The sequence below is a fragment of the Pelophylax lessonae genome, assembly GCF_965119305.1.
Source record: "Pelophylax lessonae genome assembly, chromosome: 8".
NCBI lineage: Eukaryota > Metazoa > Chordata > Amphibia > Anura > Ranidae > Pelophylax > Pelophylax lessonae.
The window spans coordinates 4542270-4564722 of record NC_138775.1 but is presented as its reverse complement, the minus strand read 5'-3'; the positions used below and the strand labels follow the sequence as shown (position 1 = coordinate 4564722).

The 22453-nt window shown below is 44.3% G+C and overlaps 1 protein-coding gene across 1 annotated transcript; it reads right to left on the bottom strand.

The window, feature by feature from the left end:
* Positions 1–210: 210 nt before the first annotated feature.
* On the bottom strand, positions 211–21707 carry LOC309561882 (olfactory receptor 2A12-like; the record flags this gene model as incomplete). Its single annotated transcript, XM_082265945.1, has 2 exons — positions 211–684; positions 21477–21707. 2 exons carry the CDS (start codon positions 21705–21707, stop codon positions 211–213), a joined length of 705 nt encoding a protein of 234 aa, XP_082122071.1.
* Positions 21708–22453: the final 746 nt, after the last annotated feature.

Below are 22453 nucleotides of genomic sequence, written 5' to 3'. Positions count from 1 at the left end.
ACATGTCAACATTCACAATTATATTTTCATCATGATGTCTCAGGGACTCGTGGAAATCAGTGACGTCAGTACGTCACTCCGCCCTACGTGTTTGGTCATACATTTTGTTGCGTTTCGTCCATTTACATTTTCGAAAAGGCAACACTGAAATGTTTAACTAGAAATAGCACAGAAATACAAAACATGTCAATGTTCACAATGATATTTTCATCATGATGTCTGGATTAAATTTAAGTAATAATAGGACCTCATAAGTGCCTCCATAAGATCCTTGTTCCTCAGGCTGTAGATCAGAGGATTGAGCAATGGGTTAATGAGGGCAGATATGACTGTAAACAGTTTGTTTAAACTGAACATATTGCTGGAGGAGGGAACCAAGTAAATAAAAATTATGGAGCCATAAAAGATGGAGACCACGGTGAGGTGTGAGGTGCAGGTGGAGAATGCTTTCCTCTTTCCAGTCTTGCTACGGATTCTAAGGATGGTACTGAAAATATAGACATAGGGAAGAAAGGTCAAAAGAAAGGCTCCAAATAAAATACTACCACCTACTAAGAATATGACCACCATGTTTATGAAGGTGTCAGTACATGTAATTTGAATCAAGTGTGGGAGGTTACAAAAGAAGTTGTGGATAGAAGTTGATCTGCAGAAGGACAACCTGAGCAAAAATAAAGTATGAACCAAAGAGACAGAATATCCTGCAGCCCAGACCAGAGAGGCCATCTGAATACAGACCCTCAAAGACATAATTAGTTTGTAATGTAGGGGGTAGCATATGGCAATGTAGCGGTCGTAGGACATAGCTGAGAGCAAGAAAATTTCAGAGCTAGCAAAGGAGACGTAGAAAAAGACTTGGGCTTTACAGGCAGGAATGGATATTAATCGTCTTTTTGTGACCAAATCAAAGAGCATCCTTGGTGCGGTCACTGATGTATAGCACACGTCCAGAAATGCCAAGTTGGCAAGAAAAAAATACATTGGGTTGTGCAGATGGTAGTCAGTGAGGACCAAGAAAAAAATAAGAAGGTTTGTGATAAGAGTCATCAGATAGATCAGAAGGAAGAGCACAAAAAGTGCATTCATGGTCAGTGGATGGTCTGATAGACCCACAAGAGTGAAAGAGGAAATTTCTGTCATATTCCTCATATTACTCGTCCTTTTCTCTGTTTAAATGTATCACTATAGAAGAATAATAATATAATATATCTAAAGGATTAATAGGAAAAATCGTATGGCATACATACTCATTACACTTTCCATGTAGGAATTTGTATCAGTGAATGATTTATTCTTATATAAGATGTTGGCATTCCCGCAGGATAATCTTCTGTGTTGTAAGAACACAAAGCTGAAGATCTCATTAAAGGTCTCCTAAGATGTAATTTATAACACCTTGGGAGCCCCTTTTCTATAATTGAATACAGTCTTTAAAATTTGAATTTAGAAACCACTGAAAGAGTTTTTATCTTTTTGTCACTATTTTATTTATTGGTTAGTGAACAGAGTGGAATAAAACCCTATAAAAGCAAAGGTGGGAGGAGCGATGTCCTGACGTCACCGCACCGCTCAGACAATCCCGGAAGAACAGGCGCTATTTGATGTAAGTGCAATTTTCTTTTATTCATATAAAATTAGTTTGGTTTTACACTATGGTGAGGATTACCTTTTTTTGGGAACTTCTATGAGATCCACGATGTACGGGAGGATCCTCGCTCTCAGTGCTTTGGGGGATAATTAGATATCCATCCTTTCCCTTTCTATCCATTTGGAACTGTCAGGTCACCTGTGGCCAGGTGACAACTGCACCCTGTTGGGGACAGGGGTGCACCACAAGGTAGTGAACCCAATAGCTGACTGCTGCGGATGGACAGGAAACGTGAGCCCAAGATTCCCCAGGGCGCGGAGTCTAAGGCCCAGCAGGTGTTCAAAAGAAGGCATCTAATGGTGAGGATAGCCTTCGCTGCAGCTGAACCCAGGTCGCGGCCCCTGGAGTCCCCTAGGTCACGCTCCGTAGGAAGAGAGGGGAAGCAGCCACTGAGGACACAAGGGATAGTGATGGGTCAGCCGAGGTCGGGGCAAACAGGCAGATGAGGGTAACCAAGAGACAGGCCTAAGGTCAGGGTCACAGGCAAACAGGAGTAGTCAGAGACGAGCCAAGATCGGTACACAGCAAGGTAGACGTAGCACACGGCAGACAGGAACACAAGCTAACAAACAAAGTTGAACAGCAAAGCAGACCTGCAGTGCACTGGTTAATATAGACTTCCTGGAATGGCCTGGGGTGGAGCCATACAGGGAGGAGAGATGATAAAAGGCAGCCAGAAAGAGAGTCAGGCCTCTAATAGAGACATGGAGGAGAAGGTAAGCTCCCGGAGACTATTGCATGTCCATGACAGGAACCTTGAGGCGTTTTAGAGGCCTAACCATCCTGATGGCAAGATCAAAGGCCCTGGCTGTGTAGTAGCCGCAATTGGGTTTCACCCTCTGTGATAGGGGGTCATTACCGTTCAGTAATTGTGCAATTTATTGGGTGGAGGTTGCACTCATGGTAATCCAATATCGTTACACTGGAGGATTCATTTTTTACTTTATTGTTCATGGGTGTTTTTGTCACTTACTTTCACCCACAAGGACTGAATATTATCTCTGATTTGGGACTATTGCATATTGGGACTACTATTTGAATGTATGCACTCTTTTCTTGAATAAATTATATTTTTTAGAATGTTGCACTAATTATATGTGTCAGGGTTTCTCAACCAGGGTTCCATGGAACCTAGGATTCCTCCTGAGGTTGCTAGGGGTTCCTTGAGCAAAGGACAATTTCTGCCTCTCAGATAAGTTCCCAATGACACCATTGTTCCTTTTAGCTATCTGCAAGGTGGGTAATTCTTCCCAATGATGAGAAGAGTAAGGAGCATTCGTTCCACTGACTGTCACACTAATGTGTCATGAGTTGTAGATTCTTAATTTTTAGCAGGGGGTTCCCCGAGACCAGAAATTATTTATTTCAAGGGTTCCTCTGTGCTGAAAAGGTTGAGAAAAGCTGATATGTGTGTTTAGCGCAGCTCTTTAACATCTTTATCTCTTTACTGTGCATATCTCAGGGCTGAGTTGCTGCCTTGATTCTGCCCCAGCCCCCGATTTCTGGCAGGCTTCTTTAAATTCTGTGCTTACATAGACATTTCTCAGCTTGAGAATGGAGTGCACATGCTCCAATACAGCATGGAGCGTGCTCTGAAATGCATTCCATTGCATACTGGTCCTGCTAACCTCATCCCACTTCTACGCTGCTCTCCATGCTGCTGTCCACTGAGGCTGCGAGAGACACCGGCTGGCTTCCTACTCCTCATAATACAAAATGGATCGGTGCTAATTCTGAATGTTGTTAGGTCTGTGATGAAACTTACAGCGTCCTGTAGGATTTAGGGGTACCATAAGGAGATACATCCACAAGTCTTCTGGGCAGCCATTGGCAGGTGGGGGAAAAAGACTGAAGCAACTTTTCCAAATATATAATGAGAGAAAAGACAACAAGGCGCCTCGAAATGTAGACTGTAGACATTTTATTGAACACAATAGGTAGTGAAGCACTCACATGTTTGAAAAGTTCATGAGCCTGAAAATGATGGGGCAATTAGTCCCTCTATGGCGTCCTGGGCAGTTAGTTTTTGTGCCTGCAGCAGATCCGGTGGTCCGTTCTAATCTTGCTTCCTCTGCGAACGAAAATCAGGGCCAGACCGCACAGTGAACCGCAATCATGCGCCAGTGACGTCAAAGTCCTGCCACACGTTTCGGAGCATGCTCATGAACTTTTGGAACATGTGAGTGCTTCACTACATGTTGTGTTTAATAAATTGTCTACAGTCTACATTCAGAGGTACCTTGTTGTCTTTCCCCTCCTCATCCCTGGGGCACATACAGGGATCTACCTGGCAGCTATGCAGACTCATCCACCATCTGCCATCCCGGACCTCCATCTATGATGAACTTGTTTTATACTTTCATCCTGTAGCCCTCCTTTGGGGGGCTCTAATACATCTTAGCAGTCCTACTGCACTTGGTGGTGCTTCTCCTCTTTTTATCTTGTCTGATCTCCAGAGCCAGCTACAGCTCCCGGATTAGCCTGCCCTAGTGTTTGGATTTCGGTGCATCTAGCTGATTATCATTATTATTGGTATTATTTAGCTACTCGCATTTGTGTTTACCACTTGTCCCCCATTGAGAGACTTTGCCTTTGTGCCTACAACATACTCTCGGAAGCACCAACAAGCCTAACATTAAAGACATGAGTCACAGGGAGGTGTCATTCTAAACATAAATAGAGCTGCAGCCCTTCAGTATGGAGTGGTAGAAATGGGCCAGTGGTACCAAAGTTTGAAGGACTCACCAACAGCCCTAAAATTGAAGCCAGAAATTTTCTTAACCACTTGCCGACCGACGCAAGTACATATACTGCGGCGGCCAGCCCCTCACAGGCAGAGTGACGTATGTGTATGTCACTAGCCTGTGAGGCTCCGGGGAGCGAGCGCGCGCCGCCGGCGGGGTGCTCCCGCTCCCCCGCGGTCACGGACCCCCCCACGCATGTGACCGGCGGACCCGATGTCCGCCGGTCACTCAGCGATCGTCGGGGGAGAGGGAGAAAGGCAGGCGGCTAGTGTAAACAAGCCGCCTGTCATTCTCCCCTGTGTAGAAACAATGATCATACGGTTCTACTATGTAGGACCGTTGATCATTGTTCCTACAGCTCAAGCCACAGCCAATCACAGTTAGATTCACGCCCCTAGGGACACACACAGCCCCTCCCTCTCCAATAAAGTTAACCCCTTCACTGCCAGTGTAATTTTACAGTAACAGTGCATATGTATAGCACTGATTACTGTAGAAATGTCACTGGTAACCCCAAAAGTGTCAGAAATGTCAGTCAAGGGTCCGATCTGTCCGCCCCAATGTCGCAGTACCGCAAAATTAATCACAGATCGCCGCCATTACGCGTTAAAAAAAAAAAAAAAAACAAAAATGACAAAAATCTTTCCCTTTGTTAGTAAACGCGATAACTTTTTTTTTTTGCGATTTTTTTTTACCACACATATGTAGCATAAAACAAATTAGCCGAAAATGTTAAAAAATTTTGATTTTTACATTTTTTTGGGGGGGGATTTCATATAAAAAAATGTGAAAAATATTGTTATTTTTGCAAAATTGACGCTCTTTTTTGTTTATAGCGCGTGATCAAAAAATCGCACAGGTGATCAAATACCACCAAAAGAAAGCTCTGTTTGTGGAAAAAAAAGGACATCAAATTCGGTTAGTTTCAGCGTCGCACAACCGCGCAATTGTCCGTTAAAGTCACGCAGTGCCGAATTGCAAAATACCCCCTGGTCTTTCAGCAGCCAAATCCTCCGGGGCTTAAGTGGTTAAAACAACCTTTGTGCTGCAGCCCTTAGGTTTGGGTGGGAAAATAATCAGCACAGCATTACAGTTAGATGGCAGCACAACGGGCCACAATGCAGAGACAGATGTCAGTGAGGAGCCATTGTGAAGAATGTAGAGCTTCAGCCTTTCTAAACTTGATGGGTTTTTATTTTATCTACAACTTTCATTTTCAGTTGTTTCACAAAAATTATGGAATACAATCTAATACAAGAATATTAATATTCTTTATTGATAAGAGGACCTTTATCTGGATAGTCACCTACTTAACCACTTCCATACTGCTGAATGTCACATGATGTCCTGGGCTTTTAGTGGAGATATCTGGATGGTGGGTGGAGCTGTAGGCATCATTCAGATATATTTTTTTTCTTCCGGCGGTTCCCTGCACCGTAAAAACAATCATAGGGGCAGTTCAGCCGCTTGATTATTTTTACAGGCAGTGGGAGGGGACACCCCCCCATCCCATCACCCTCCGGTGCTTCTACAGGCTCGCTCATACGATCGGCAAACCGGAGAAGGAATCTGTCGGTGCCAGAAGCTTACCATAGAGCTGACTAAAGACCAAATGGTCCCCGGTCAGCTCTATGACTCTCAGAGGCCGGGCACAGCGTTATGAGGTCAAGTCCAGCCCTGCCAGTGTTCGGCTGGAAAGCCTGGGTTTTTTTTTTTTTGTCTCAGGCTTTCCAGCCTAGAGGAGAGAGCTGAGGTCTTATAGACCCCATATCTCTCCATAAAGAGGACCTGTCATTCCTATTCCTATTACAAGGGATGTTTACATTCCTTGTAATAGAAATAAAAGTGATAAAAAAATTAAACAAAATAAGGGGAAAGTGTGAAAATAAAATAAACAATAAAAAAAAAATGCCCTGTCTACTCGTGTTCGCATGCAGAAGCGAACACATACGTAGGAGAACTGGAGAAAGTGCAGAGAAGGGCAACCAAACTGATAAGAGGCATGGAGGAGCTCAGCTATGAGGAGAGATTAGAGGAACTGAATGTATTCTCTCTTGAGAAGAGGAGATTAAGGGGAGATATGATCAACATGTATAAATACATAAGGGGGGATATGATCACCATGTATAAATACATAAGGGGGATATGATCTCCTTGTATAAATACATAAGGGGGGATATGATCACCATGTATAAATACATAAGGGGGGATATGATCACCATGTATAAATACATAAGGGGGGGATATGATCTCCATGTATAAATACATAAGGGGGGATATGATCTCCATGTGTAAATACATAAGGGGGGATATGATCTCCATGTATAAATACATAAGGGGGGATATGATCTCCTTGTATAAATACATAAGGGGGGATATGATCACCATGTATAAATACATAAGGGGGGATATGATCACCATGTATAAATACATAAGGGGGGGATATGATCTCCATGTATAAATACATAAGGGGGGATATGATCTCCTTGTATAAATACATAAGGGGGGGATATGATCACCATGTATAAATACATAAGGGGGGGATATGATCTCCATGTATAAATACATAAGGGGGGATATGATCTCCATGTATAAATACATAAGGGGGGATATGATCTCCATGTATAAATACATAAGGGGGGATATGATCTCCATGTATAAATACATAAGGGGTCCATATAGAGAAGTTGGTGTTGAGTTGTTCACTTTAAGGTCATCACAGAGGACAAGGGGGCGCTCTTTACATCTAGAGGAAAATAAATGTAGTCTCCGAATACGGAAAGGTTTCTTCACAGTAAGAGCTGTGAAAATGTGGAATAGACTCCCTCCAGAGGTGGTTCTTGCCAGCTCACTAGATTGCTTTAAAAAAAGTCCTGGATTCTTTCCTGGGTGTACATAATATAACTGGGTAATAATATTTATAGGTAAAGTTGATCCAGGGAATATATGATTGCCTCTCGGGGGATCAGGAAGGAATTTTTCCCCTGCTGTAGCAAATTGGATCATGCTTTGCTGGGGTTTTTCGCCTTCCTCTGGATCAACTGCTGGTATAGGATTGTGTATATGGGATTGTATGGTTGGGGCGGGTATAGGATTGTGTATATTGGATTGTATGGTTGGGTTTTCTTTACTGTTTTTTGTTTTTTTATTGGCTTAGCCAGATGGACTTGAGTCTTTTTTCAACCTGACCAACTATGTAGGTCGCGTCCGTATATGTAAACGACGTTTAAACCACACATGTGACATATCGCCGTGAACGTTAGAGCGAGAGTAATAATTCAAGAACTCCTCTGTAACTCTAATCAGGTAACCTGTGAACAAATTTAAACCATCGCCTATGAAGATTTTTAAAGTGGAGTTCCGGCCACAAAATGCACTTTGGGCCATCCGCTTGCTGAAAATGACCTAAAAAAGAAATGGATAATTTTTTTTTTAATTTACTTACCCAGGAGTCAATACGCCTGCCCCAGCTCCGCTCGTCAGTTCCGGTGCAGGCGCGTCATTCCCTGCTAAAAAGCTTCTGGGCATGCCTGGAAGCTGTGCAGGAATGACGTGCCTACACCGGACATGACGAGCGGGCCAGTGCAGGGCATTCTGGGATGAAGAGGACACGGAAGAGGACGCCGAAGAGGACGCGCTGGCTTCCTGAGATGGCAGCGCTGGACAAGACATTTTCAAGGTAAGTATTTCTTCTAAAAGGTAAGTGCGACCTGGGACAGATCAGAGGCTATCCATTGTGAAATGTACTAACCCTGACTGTCCCGGGGGGCATTTTTTTTGAAAAAACATTTTCTTGGCCGGAACTCGGCTTTAAGTACTGAAGTTTGGCGCCATTCCACGAGTCTGCACCATTTTAAAGCTTGACATGTTAGGTATCTATTTACTGGGCGTAACATCATCTTTCATATTATAGGAAAAATTGGGCTAACTTTACTGTTTTATTTTATTTTGTTAATTCATGAAAGTGTTTTTTCCCCAAAAAATTGCTTTTGAAAAATTGTTGCGCGAAAACTGTGTGACCTAGAAAATTGCAATGACCGCCATTTTATTCCCTAGGGTTTCTGCTAAAAATATATATCATGTTTGGGGGGTTCTGAGTAATTTTCTAACAAAAAAAAATGAAGATTTTTACATGTAGTAGAGGAATGCCAAAATTTGCCGGGTATGGAAACGATTAAAGATACACCAGGGGCATATAGTAATGCATGATGTCATGGATAGAGTAATGAATTCTCTTAATAAGAATTAGACCAATCATGGCAATGACAGGACATTGTGCTGTGATTGCCCAAAGCATACAGGTCAAGGTGCATGCTTTGGCCAATCACAAGCACTTAATGCACTGCAATTGCGCAGTGCATTACAGGGCACTCATCAGCAGGCGAATTTCCCGCGAAGCGCCCCATATGTTTGTGTGTTCTGTGATATCCTTAGGCACAGGAACACCCGATGTTCGAGTCGAACGTACGTGAACTTGAACTCAAAGCCCATCACTAGTAGTAACCTTTAAGCATTTGATGGTGAGGGCTTGGGAAGTCCTTTCTGTCTTTTCATCACTGCCTATGGGAATTTTTTCTCCATTTTACCCTGTTTTGGGATTATAACAGTGTTGCCAACCGTCAGTATTTTTACTGCCAGCCAGTAAAAAATGGGCACTTTTCTCCTGCCAGTAAATGCCAGTGAAAGGAAAAGTCCACCAGAAAAAATATGGCTGTGACTCTCGGGTTGGAACTACGCATGTGATGTTCCGGTCTGGAGCTGGCCGAGACCATCCAAGTGCCTGCTACAGTGTTTTCAGGCAGCGCCAGCATGGGGGAAGATCTGGCAGAGGCGGTGCCTGAGCTTGTCTTGTGATGTCATGGTGTAAAGGGGCCAAACTGAGTGGCCGGATCTGCGGGATGGGACCAAGGCAAGCCGGGAGCTGTTTGGACTGGAGTGGACTGAAGGGATCACCTGGTGTGTAGAGAGACTTTCACTGGGACTCAGGAAGAGACATGTCATCATCATCTGTGCTGCTGCTGCACAGTGCTGTAGTCAATTTCATGTGTTTGTGCACCTTCCCATTATAATTTATTTCCTTCCTGTCCTGTCCCTAAGCTACTTACTTCCTAAAACTGTAATTTTGTAACTTTTGGAAATGCCAGTAAAAAACATGGCTTTGCCAGTAATTTTTGGGTGTCGTGTCGGTAAAGTTCAATCTGGTAGGTTGGCAACACTGGTGTCATGGGCATGCAATAGTGTCTGGCAGCTTACCTTTTCCTCATGTCTGCATTAGAGGCCAGACTCTTCCTTCTGGCTGCTTTTGTCATCTCTCTTCCCTGTTTGGCTCCACCCCAGGCCATTCCAAGTAGTCTAAATTAACCAGCCCATTGCAGGTCTGCTTTGCTGTACAACAGTGTTTGTTAGTTGTGTTCCTGTCTGCCGTGTGCTTGATCTACCTTTCTGTGTACCGACTTTGGCTTGTCTCTTACTTCTCTTGTTTGCCTGTGACCCTGATCTTTGGTCTGTCGCTTGGTTACCCCCGTCTGCCTGTTACCCGACCTTGGCTTACCTCATCTTCATCCCATGCATCCTAAGTGGCTGCTTCCCCTCTCTCCCTACGGAGCGTGACCCGGGGGACCCCAGGGGCCGCAACCTGGGCCCAGCTGCAGCGAAGTCCATCCTCACCACTAGAGGCTCTGGTGAACACCTGCTGGGTCTTAGACTCCACGCCCTGGGGAATCTTGGGCTAATGTTTCTGTCCATCCACAGCAGTCTGCTATTGGGTTCACTACCTTGCGGCGCACCCCTGCCTCCAACAGGGTGCAGTTGTCACCTGGCCACAGGTGACCTGACAACTGGATTATACACCTCCATATATTGTTTTCAATAGATTGCACATTTGAATATTATAACATTTTTGTTTCCCGCACTTACATTGTAACAGCATCAGAAATATTACCCCAAAAATTAGCCAACATGGGTTTACCTGACAGCTAAGAATGTTGTATTCTGTGGCTGAAGGTACATTAGGCATTCACAGGATACAGAAGTAAGTGTCGGCCAGTACAGGCCCCAAAAATTAGCCCACATGCATTTACCTGACAGCTAAGAACGTTGTATTCTGTGGCTGGAGGTACATTAGGCATTAACAGAAAAAATAATTGTCGGCCATGAAAGGCCCCAAAAATTAGCCATTCAATGGACATGAAATGGCTTTTATGCCGCTGTATTTACCGAAGACAAGGACCATGAATTGTTGTGGGTGGATGGCGGTCTGGCGGATATTTTTGGCCTGTCATGAGGAATTGCAATCAAACCTGGTCTACTGGTCACATGTGTTGAATTCCTCTGAGATCCATGCCTCATTATTGTTTATAAATGTGAGGAAGTCAACACTGTCATGAGCTAGGCGAGTGCGCTTATCGGTCACGATCCCCCCTGCTCCTTTCGGACAGGACACAAGACGGGGGCAAGCCAAGAGTTCCATTGCAAATTGTGCAAGCTTTGGCCAGAGGTCAAGACTGCCCACCCAGTAGTCCAGGGGTTAATCAAAGCGTCCACATCGGCCGTTAACCCAATGTAGTCGGACACCTGTCGTTCTAGGCGTTCAATGATGCTGGATCCGGAGTACAGCTGTCGATGGGTTGGCTGGAAGAATGATTTCATATCTGAAGTGACCAACACATCTTCAAACCGCCCTCTTCTTGCAGGCGCTGTTGGATTGCTACCCGCAAATGTCTCTCTGTGACTGGAAATTCCTCTGCCAGGGCACGCAAAAGCAGAATGCAGCATTTCTCGAAGCAAGGGCTGGAAGTGCTGCATTCTGACCGCCCTCTGTGATGCTGGTAACATTTCCGCCATTTTTTTTTTGTACCGGGGGTCTAAGTATGTTGCCACCCAGTACTTGTCCTTGCCCTTTATGCTTTTTATATGGGGGTCCCCCTTAAAACACTGGAGCATGAAGGCCCCCATTCGCACTAAACTGGAAGCGGTGTAGTGGTTTGGCTCCAGCTCATCATCCAGGATAATGTCATCCTCGTTCTCCTCTCCCCATCCAAGGACAACACCGGGGATACCAGAAAGTCTTAAAGCATGCTCTTCTTGCTCCTCCTCATCCACCCCGGCACCATCCTCCTCTGACTCCTCTTCAGACTCCTGTTGTTGACTTGTCTCAGATTGAGCAGCACCCTCTGGGAAATCATCCAACATTGCGACTTCCTCATCTTCCTGCTCCTGCTCCTCGACGACTTGATCAATGACACAACGCGATGCACGCTCCAGAAAGCAGGCATAAGGTACGATGTCACTGATGGCACCCTGGCGGTGACTGACCAGTTTGGTGATCTCATCTCATGAAATGGCCGCAGAAGTTTGCATGTGTCGCGCATGAGCAGCCACTGGCGAGGTGAAAAAACTCAAGCTCCCCAGAACCTGTCCTGCCGCAGAGTTCCTACAGGTAGTCGTTAACTGCACGTTTCTGCTGGAGAAGCCTATCAAGCATATACAAGGTTGAGTTCCATTGCGTCGGGCAGTCACAAATTAGATGCCTGACGGGTAGGGTGTGTCGACGCTGAATGTCAGCAAGGCAAGCCATGGCTGTGTAAGATCTTCTGAAATGGTCCGAGATTTTCCTGGCATGCCGCAAGGCGTCCTGGACCCCAGGGTATTTGGCAACGAATCGCTGCACCACCAAGTTCAGGACGTGTGCCATGCATGGCATGTGTGTTTTTTTGCCCTGTTTCAGCGTGCTCAGCAGATTGGCACCATTGTCGCACACCACTTTACCAACTGTCAAATTGAGTGGGGTCAGCCACTGATCTGCCTGTGAACGCAAAGCTGAAAGGAGTGCAGGACCAGTGTGGCTCTTGGCTTCCGGGCACAACAGACGCAGCACAGCATGGCAACGTCTTACCTGGCATGTGGAATAGGTTCTGGGGATCTTGGGCGGCACAGCGGAAGAGAAGGTAGCAGCGGAAAAGGAGTAGTCAGCCGAGGAGGAGAGGGAGGATGGAGTAGAAGGAGGAGAAAAAGAGGCAGGCCTGCATGCAATCCGTGGCGGTAAAAAACAAATCTACACGGTGACACGGGTTACATGCTTGATGGCTGTCAGAAGGTTCACTCAGTGGGCAGTAAAAGTTATATACCTTCCCTGCCCGTGTTTGCTAGACCATGTGTCTGTAGTCAGATGTATCTTGGCACCGACACTGTGTGCCAGAGATACATTCACTTGCCGCTGAACATAGCCATGCAGCTCTGGAATGCCCTTCTGCGAGAAATATTTCCTGCCTGGGACCTTCCATTGTGGTGTTCCAATGGCCACGAATTTCCGATGGCAGTAGTTGGCGGGCTATCAGTTCCGACAAGCTAGCAGTCAACCGTTGGGCAAGAGGGTTATCCGGTGTCATCATTTTTTTACACTCCAACATTTGGGCCACGGAAGCCTGCCTTTTTCTAGAACAACGTGAGGACGGCATGATGGAAGGTAGAGTGGAGGACAATTGTGAGGAGAGAGGAGAAGGAGAAGAGGCTGGATGGTGAGAGCCTGGAGTGTGGCTTTGTGGGTTCTGACGGCGTTGCTCCCACTGGGCTCGGTGATGGGAGTCCAGGTGCCTTCTTAAGGCGGTCATCCCTAGGTGAGTGTTGGGCTTACCGCGACTTATGCGTTGACTGAAAAGGCTGCAGATGGCAACACTATTGTCAGCAGCGGACACATTAAAAAGCGTCCTGGGAGCACCAGATGTGACTGTACATAGTTGATGGCTCGCTTCTGATACATAAGCAGTCTTCTTTGTCCCTCCTGTGCAGTCTGCTTTGTCCCTCCTTTGTTCCGCCTGCTTCTCCTCCCTATCTGCCGGTCCGTCTCTCCCTCTGAACTCCCTTCCTCTTCCTCTCTTGTGGGCACCCACGTGACGTCCATAGACACGTCATCATTGACGTCACCTTCCCCACCACTAACATTAGAGATCTCGGAGTAGGCAGCAACAGCGGGGACCAACCTCCTTGGGGTGATCTGGGTACTGTCGTCAGACTGCTGAGTGGCGGCTGTTGATACCTCCTCTTCCTGATCCGATGCCAGGAATGGCTGTGCTTCGCAAATGTCTTGTGATGGATCGGAAAATAATTCCAGTGATTCAAGCGGAGGGTATATGGTGGTGGTGGTGTTGGTGGTGGTGTCTTTGGGGGTGCACACAGCAGAGAGTGAAGAGGGTGCAGATAGAGAGGATGAGGAGGGTGCAGAAGAGGAAGGCTGAGTAAGCCACTCAACCAAGTCTGGTGCGTCCTTTGACGTATTCGAACGCACCTTCTGAAACTTCAAACTTTGGCTCCGGCCTACTGCTCCTGCCCTACCCCTACCACCCCTGTGTAAGGGCCTGCCTCTTCCTCTGCCTGTCATTTTTTTAGTTACCCTGTGACAAAAGTCTCTAGAGAAGTGCAGTATATGTAGAACAAGGTATATAACACCCTGCTTCAATCACCCTGCTTGAGTTAGTTGAAAAAAAGACATCAGTCCATCCAGTTCAACCTATGATGTGTGTGTGTGTTTGCTGTTAACCGTACATTGTATACCCCTGTATGTTGTGGTCTTTAAGGTGCCCATCTAATAGTTTTTTTAAACTATCTATGCTCCTTGCTGATATGACGGTTTGCGGAATTCCACATCCTTACTGCTCTCACAGTGAAGAACCCCCTGCGTATTTTATGGTTAAACCGCCTTTCCTCTAGTTTTAGTGAGTGGCCACGTGTCTTATTGCATTTCCTTTCTCTGAATAGGTTTTTCCATATGCTAGGGTTGCCAGTACAGTATTTGTACATTGATATCATATCCCCCCTCAACCGTCTCTTCTCCAGAGAGAATAAGTTCAGTGCTTGTAGTCTTTCCTCATAGCTGATGTCCTCCATTCCCCTAATTATTTTTGTTGCCCTTCTCTGGACTTTCTCCAGTTCCAGCACATCCTTCCTGAGGACCGGTGCCCAGAACTGGACAGCATACTCCAGATGTGGCCGGACCAGAGTCTTGTAGAGAGGGAGAAGAGGGTGCTTTTAAACTAGGAGACGGGGGGGAGGGCTCAGAAATAGAATCAGTCAGGAGGGAGCAGAGGACTGAAGGCAGTTGTAGGGTCAATAGCGACAGTAGGTCAACAACATCAATTGGCGGGTCTGTGCGGGAGAACAGCAGACCAAACAGAAATAAACAAAACCACCAATCACGTTTAACTTCTGTAAAACTAAGAGGGGTATATGCTAATGCCAGGAGCCTAGCTAATAAAATGGATGAGTTGGAAATGTTAGTACATGAGGAGGACATAGACCTTGTGGGAATAACGGAGACTTGGTTCGACCCCTCACATGACTGGCTGGCCAATATCCAAGGGTATTCGGTGTACCGGAAGGACAGGGTTGGTAAAAGAGGGGGAGGGGTATGTCTCTATGTCAAGAACAATATAAAGGTGCTAGAAAGGAGTGACATTACGGATGGGATGAGCATGGATTTAGAATCTGTGTGGGTTGAACTCGATAGGGAAGAAGATAAGGGAAAAGTAGTTGTGGGGGTTTGCTATAGGCCACCTAACCAAGGGGAGGAGGTAGAGCTGGAATTTTTAGCACTAATAGGTAAAGCGGCAAAACTAGGATCAGTCATCATATTGGGGGACTTCAATTATCCCGACATTGACTGGGAAGAGGGGACTGCACACTCGCATAAGGCCCGGCTATTCACGGAAACCTTACAGGATAACTACATGTCGCAGTTGGTGGATTCCCCTACTAGAGAGAATGCTATCCTGGATCTATTGATCACTAATGACCCAGACATAATCTCGGAGGTAGGAGTCCAGGACAACCTGGGCTCTAGCGATCACAGGATGATCACATTTAGTATAAATAACAATATAAAAAGGCAAGTGGGGAACATAAGAACCCTAAACTTCAGAAGGGCAGACTTTCCAAAATTGTACTCATTGATGGAAAGGGTAAACTGGGACCAAACCCTGGGATCACTGACCACAGAGGAAAAATGGGAATGCTTTAGAACAATATTAAGCAAAGGCATCTTGCAGTGCATTCCTATGGGGAATAAATTTAGAAGAGACAAAGCCAAACCTGGCTGGCTAAACCGTAGCGTTAAAAAACTTATTAGGGGAAAAGAATTGGCCTTCAAGAAATATAAATCAGAGGGCACCGTATCGGCCTTCCAGCAATACAAGGAGGAAAATAAGAAGTGTAAACACGAAATCAAGATGGCTAAAATCAACTTTGAGAGACAAATAGCGGAGGATAGTAAAAAAAAACCAAAGAAATTCTTTAAATATATCAACAGCAAAAAAACTAGGGCAGAGCATATTGCACACATAATTAGCGATGATGGGAGGATGGTTACAGAGGACACTGAAAAAGCAACCGTGCTGAATTCTTTTTTCTCGTCAGTCTTTACGCAGGAAAAGGAAGGGTACACTGACCATGACTGTATGGTTAGTAGTAATACACAGGACTTGACACTATGGCTAACAGAGGGGGAAATCAGGGAAAGACTGGATAAACTTAACACAAACAAATCACCAGGCCCGGATGGCGTACATCCGAGAGTGCTCAAGGAACTCAGTATGGTTATATCTAGACCACTGTTCCTGATCTTTGCTGACAGTATTAGGACAGGAGATGTACCAGGGGATTGGAGGAAGGCTAACGTGATTCCGATATTCAAAAAGGGCCAGAGACATATCCCGGGAAATTATAGGCCTGTCAGTCTGACATCAATAATATGTAAACTTTTGGAGGGGATGATAAGGGACTATATCGTAGAGTATGCTAAAGACAACAACATCATCAATAGTAATCAGCACGGGTTTACAAATGGGCGATCTTGTCAAACCAATCTCTTAGCATTCTACGAGGAAGTGAGCTGTGAGCTAGATAGGGGGAGACCAGTGGATGTGGTGTACTTGGATTTCGCTAAGGCGTTTGATACAGTTCCCCACAAGCGCTTAATTTATAAAATAAGGTCTGCAGGTATCGACAGCAGGGTTTGCTCTTGGATACGGAATTGGCTAAAAGGCCGTGTCCAAAGGGTAGTAATAAACAGCGCATACTCAGACTGGTCTGAGGTAGTAAGTGGGGTGCCCCAGGGCTCAGTCCTGGGACCAACCTTGTTCAATTTATTCATAAACAGCATTGAGGAAGGGATCAGTAGTTCGTTATCAGTTTTTGCAGATGACACAAAATTGGCCAGGGCAATAACTGCACAGCATGAAGCAGATATCCTACAGAATGACCTGGACAAAATTACGGAGTGGGCAACGACATGGCAAATGAGGTTTAATGTGGAGAAGTGTAAGGTTTTGCACTTGGGGACTAAAAACATAAAAGCACAATACACGTTAGGAGGGGAACCCTTGGGGGAATCAAAAATGGAGAAAGATCTGGGAGTCTTAGTTGATGATAGATTAGGCAACAGCATGCAATGCCAAGTGGCAGCTTCCAAAGCCAACAGAATATTAGCATGCATAAAGAAAGGGATGTATTCCAGAGATAAGACTATAATCCTTCCACTTTATAAAACTCTGGTCCGACCGCATCTGGAGTATTCTGTCCAGTTCTGGTCGCCAGTCCTCAGGAGGGATGTGTTGGAGCTGGAGAAAGTCCAGAGAAGGGCAACTAAACTGATTAGGGGGTTGGAGGACCTTACCTATGAAGAGCGGCTGCAATCGCTCGATTTATTTTCCCTGGAGAAAAGACGTCTGAGAGGGGACATGATAGCAATTTATAAATATCTTAATGGGGATCTCAGCTTAGAAGAAAAGCTGTTCATTCGAAGGAATTGCATGAGGACTCGAGGACATACAATGCGATTAGAGGAGAAGCGTTTTAACCTCAGGCAACGTGGGGGGTTCTTTACTGTTAGGGCTACAAGATTGTGGAATTGTCTACCACAAGAGGTGGTTTCTGCGGGTAGTATGGTGACTTTCAAAAGACTCTTAGACTTACATCTCAAGGAACAGGAGATTGAGGGCTATGTTAGATGATTACAGTCACACACACCTACACAGGTTGAACTGGATGGACTATTGTCTTTATTCAACCTCACCTACTATGTAACTATGAGAATAATCTCTTTATTTCTGGAGTGAATCCCCTTTTCTATACATCCCGGTATTCTGTTGGCTTTGGCATTGCATGCCACTGCCAAGCCTGTTGTCTACCAGTACCCCCAGGTCCTTTTCCATCCTAGACTCACCCAGAGGTTCCCCCCCTAGTGAGTAGCTTGCTTTCTGGTTTCTGGCACCCAAGTGCATTACTTTACATTTTTCAACATTAAACCTCATCTGCCATGTAGTTGCCCACCCCATTATTCTGTTCAGGTCCGCTTGTAAGGTTTCCACATCCTGCCCAGAAGATATTGGCACGCTTAGTTTAGTATCATCCGCAAATACTGAGATTTTACTCGATATCCCCTCCTCTAGATCATTTATGAGTAAATTAAACAGGATTGGCCCCAGGACAGAACCCTGGGGGACCCCGCTTTCCACACCTGCCCAATCTGAGTACTCCCCATTAATCACCACCCTTTGCAACCTCCCCTGGAGCCAGTTCTCTATCCAGGTACTCACCTTATGGTCCATACCTACCTCCCTTAGTTTGAACAGTAAGCGTTTGTGGGGAACGGTGTCAAAGGCCTTTGCAAAGTCCAGGTACACCACATTCACAGGCTTACCTTTATCTAGGTGGCAGCTCACTTCATCATAGAAGGTTAATAGATTGGTTTGGCAAGAACGATTTTTCATGAATCCATGCTGATTACTACTTATAATACCGTTTTCATTACTAAAGTCTTGTATGTGGTCCCTTAACATCCCCTCCAAAATATTGCAGACTACTGATGTTAGGCTGACCAGCCTATAGTTACTCGGGATATATCTCGGCCCCTTTTTAAATATTGGTACAACGTTGGCTTATTTCCAATCAGCTGGCACCATACCCGTCTGTAAACTATCCTTAAAGATCAAGAATAATGATCTGGCAATCATCTGGCTGAGCTCTTTAATCTGTGGTATTGGGGGTCCACTGGTCTATCACACCAGTTGTACAAAAAATTGGCCAGTAAGATTGGCACTGTGTGTAGCAGAGTTAACGTAGTAAAAGAGGCAATATTTTTGCAGGACACAAATACACTTATAAAAGTATACTCGGATAACACCCCACTTCAATCTGTGGTATTGGGGGGCCACTGGTCTATCACACCAGTTGTACAAAAAATTGGCAAGTAACTGTTGTCACTGTGTGTAGCAGAGTTAATGCAGTAAAAGAGGCAACATTTTTGCAGTACCCAAATACACTGTTAAAAAAGTATATTGTTAGATAACACGCCACTTCAATCTGTGGTTTAGGGGGGCCACTAGTCTATCACACCAGTTATAATACTTTTTTAAAAGTGCTTTTGTTCCTCTTTGTAGTTGTAGTATTGCTGCAGAAATGCTCACCACACCAGTCACAATGCTGCACAGTGCACAATACAAATCCACTATAATATGCTTTCTATATTAGAAAGTATATTATAAGTGTATTACACCCCTATATAGTGCACTGCACACCAAAGAATAGTACACCTATACCAAATACCAGTCCTTAAAAGGACTTTTGTGGATCTTAACAGAGCGATTTGTGTCACTGACAATCTGTCCCTGGTGCACACAGCAAACCTCTCCCTACACTGACAAAAAGCAGAATGTGAAATTGCCGCCAGCTCAGTTCTATTTATAAGGTAGGGGGTATGTCCATGTGCTGAAATGTCTCAATTGGCTGTCCTGTTCCACCTGATATATGTGTCATGGGTCAAAGTTCTCCCCAATGTAAACTAATATGGCCACCGCGAACAACGCCATGTGTTCGCAAAATCGGCTGACTGCGAACAAGCAAAGTTTGCCGCGAACTGAACGCCGGGCGAACTGCAAGGCCATCCCTATTACTAGATACATTTCTTCTTCGATATCAACCACCATGACCTGTAATGGAAAGGATTCCCCCCACTCAAAGGTCAACTCGGTCTTGAGACCTGGAACATGAGCATCATCAACAGCATTACTAGTTTTCACAATATCACAACCACCAGTATGTACCTCAACATTAGTGGGGTTTGTTGTCGGCAATTCTGGACCAGCCTCCTTTAAAATCGAGACCTGTAAAGCCCAGAGTCTCTAATTTTCTTTACTTTCTAGAAAGGCCATTCTGTACCTGTTTCCATAGTTCAAGAAACAATGAACATTCTTGTCCCGCTATGATATTATGTGTCAGACTGTTCACCACCCTAACCTCTTGTGTCACAGAAATACAACCATAGACTATGGACACTGGAACTGGAATGGACTCCCTGGTGTCTCCATGGATACATACTATCCACTTACACTTCTCACTAAAGTGGATCTTCCGCCAGGTTGAGATATGTGGGGCATGCTCTGCCCACTATGGACTCTCCTGTTGTAATTCTCAGTAGCTCAGACAATATTCACAGCAAGGTGCCTCGAAGACTCTTCCATGTTCATGTGGCTTTATTTGCGTTGCCCATGTTAGGGAAAGATTTAAAGAGGCCAAAGTGTAGTAGACTCTAGTAAACCTAATTATTTAAGTTAAAATTGCACTCACCCTATATACATTTGTAAAATTGCAATTAAAAACACAACAGGTACCTGGATTTGCTTCCTTGTGCATCACTTGAGCACCTAGTCTGCCTCCGGCTGCACCCTACGCGTTACATCACATTCAAAAAGGTTTGGCTGTCTTGGGCAGATCAGTAATGTGCCTAAACAAGGCTCTCCTGCCAATTTTGAGTCCTCTTGTCTCCTTCTTCCTATCGTGCTCCCCTCCTCTTCCCCCTTCTTCTTGTCCCACTTTCCTCCCTCCCTCCTCCCTCCTCCCTTATCTGCTGTTTTATCTGAAATGCACCATCCAGATTTGCTTACTTGCTATTTGTGGTGCATCACAAATGCTGTTTTTGTATACTTTTTGTATATTTTTGTCATACCTTTAATATTGTTTGGTTGTTTATGTTACTTATGCCATGTGTAATAATCAATAAATTCTTATTCATAAAAAAAACACATTAAAAGGTAGCTAAATGTTGACGCGTTTGGCATTAACTCCTCAGAAAACTTCAGTTTTGCGTAAAGCTTTTTTAAGTGTCTTCTTTGGCATCTAAAAAGTTCTATTAATTTAGTAAAAATTATTTGTCTTCATTTTTTTTCTATTGTATAGACTGCTGTAAGGAATAATCACCCATCCACCCACTGAGTACAATATATTGCTGATCAACCATAAAGATCTAAAACAGGGATCCTCAAACTACGGCCCTCCAGCTGTTGCTGAACTACACAATCCATGAGGCATTGTAAAACTCTAGGCATGATGGGAATTGTAGTTCCTGAACAACTGGAGGGCCATAGTTTGAAGACCCCTGCTCTAACATATATCAAAACATATATCAGGGTTCCTGTACTTGGGAGAAAAAGGAGAAAATTTGGTGAAAATATTTGAAAAAGTATTATGAGTTGCTCATTAATGAAACTAAAAACTGCATTTTTTACAGATTTTTCTCTATTTATCAACTTTTAAAGAATGCAAGGATCACAATGATATTTTCAGCATGATGCCTGGATTGACTTTAAGTAATAATAAGACCTCATAAGTGCCTCCATAAGGTTTGTGTTCCTCAGGCTGTAGATCAGAGGATTCAGCAATGGGTTAATGAGGGCAGATATGACTGTAAACAGTTTGTTTAAATTGAACATATTGCTGGAGGATGGAACAAAGTAAATAAAAATTATGGAGCCATAAAAGATGAAGACCACGGTGAGGTGTGAGGTGCAGGTGGAGAATGCTTTCCTCTTTCCAGTCTTGCTACGGATTCTAAGGATGGTACTGAAAATATAGACATAGGGAAGAAAGGTCAAAAGAAAGACTCCCAATAAAATACTACCACCTAATAGGAATACGACCATCATGTTTATGAAGGGGTCAGTACATGTAATTTGATATAAGTGTGGAAGGTCACAAAAGAAGTTGTGGATGGAAGCTTTTCTGCAGAAGGACAACCTGAGTGAAAATAAAGTATATACCAAAGAGACAGAACATCCTGCAACCCAGACCAGAGAGGCCATACGAGCACAGAACCTCCAAGACATAATTAGTTTGTAATGTAGGGGGTGGCAGATGGCAATGTAGCGGTCGTAGGACATAGCTGAGAGCAAGAAAACCTCTGAGCCAGCAAAGGAGCAGTAGAAAAAGACTTGGGTTATGCAGGCAGGAATGGATATTGATCTGATTTTTGTGACCAAATCAAAGAGCATCCTTGGTGCGGTCACTGATGAATAGCACACGTCCAGGAATGCCAAGTTGGCAAGAAAAAAATACATTGGGTTGTGCAGATTGTAGTCAGTGAGGACCAAGAAAAAAATAAGAAGGTTTGAGATAAGAGTCATCAGATAGATGAGAAGGAAGAACGCAAAAAGTCCATTCATGGTTGGTGGATGGTCTGATAGACCCACAAGAGTGAAAGAGGAAATCTCTGTCATATTCCTCATATTATTCTTTTTTTCTCCGTTTAAAGTTATCAGTATAAAATAATAATACAATTATGGATCTGAGAATTAATAGGAAAAATTGTATGGTGTACCTACCCACACTCGGGTTTATATGTATTCATTTCTAGTGGCTAAAGGTTTATTCTTATTTAAAATTGTTGGCATTCCCGCAGGACAATCTGCTGTGTTAGAAGAACACAAAGCTGAAAGTCTCATTAAAGGTCTCCTAAGATGTAATTTATAACACCTTGGGAGCCCCTTTTCTATAATTGAGTACAGTCATTAACACTTAAATTTAGAATCCACTGAAAGCATTTTTATCTTTTTGTCACCATTTTATTTATCTGTTAGTGGACAGAGCGATAAAAAAATAAAAATATAAAAGGAACACTGATTTTATTTTCACATCCATCGTTTTGTAGGTACATTTCTTAAGGGCAAAACATAATATAATAAAGGGAATCCTTAATCCAAACAATGATCACTCAGCCGCGCATTTAAACAAAACTATT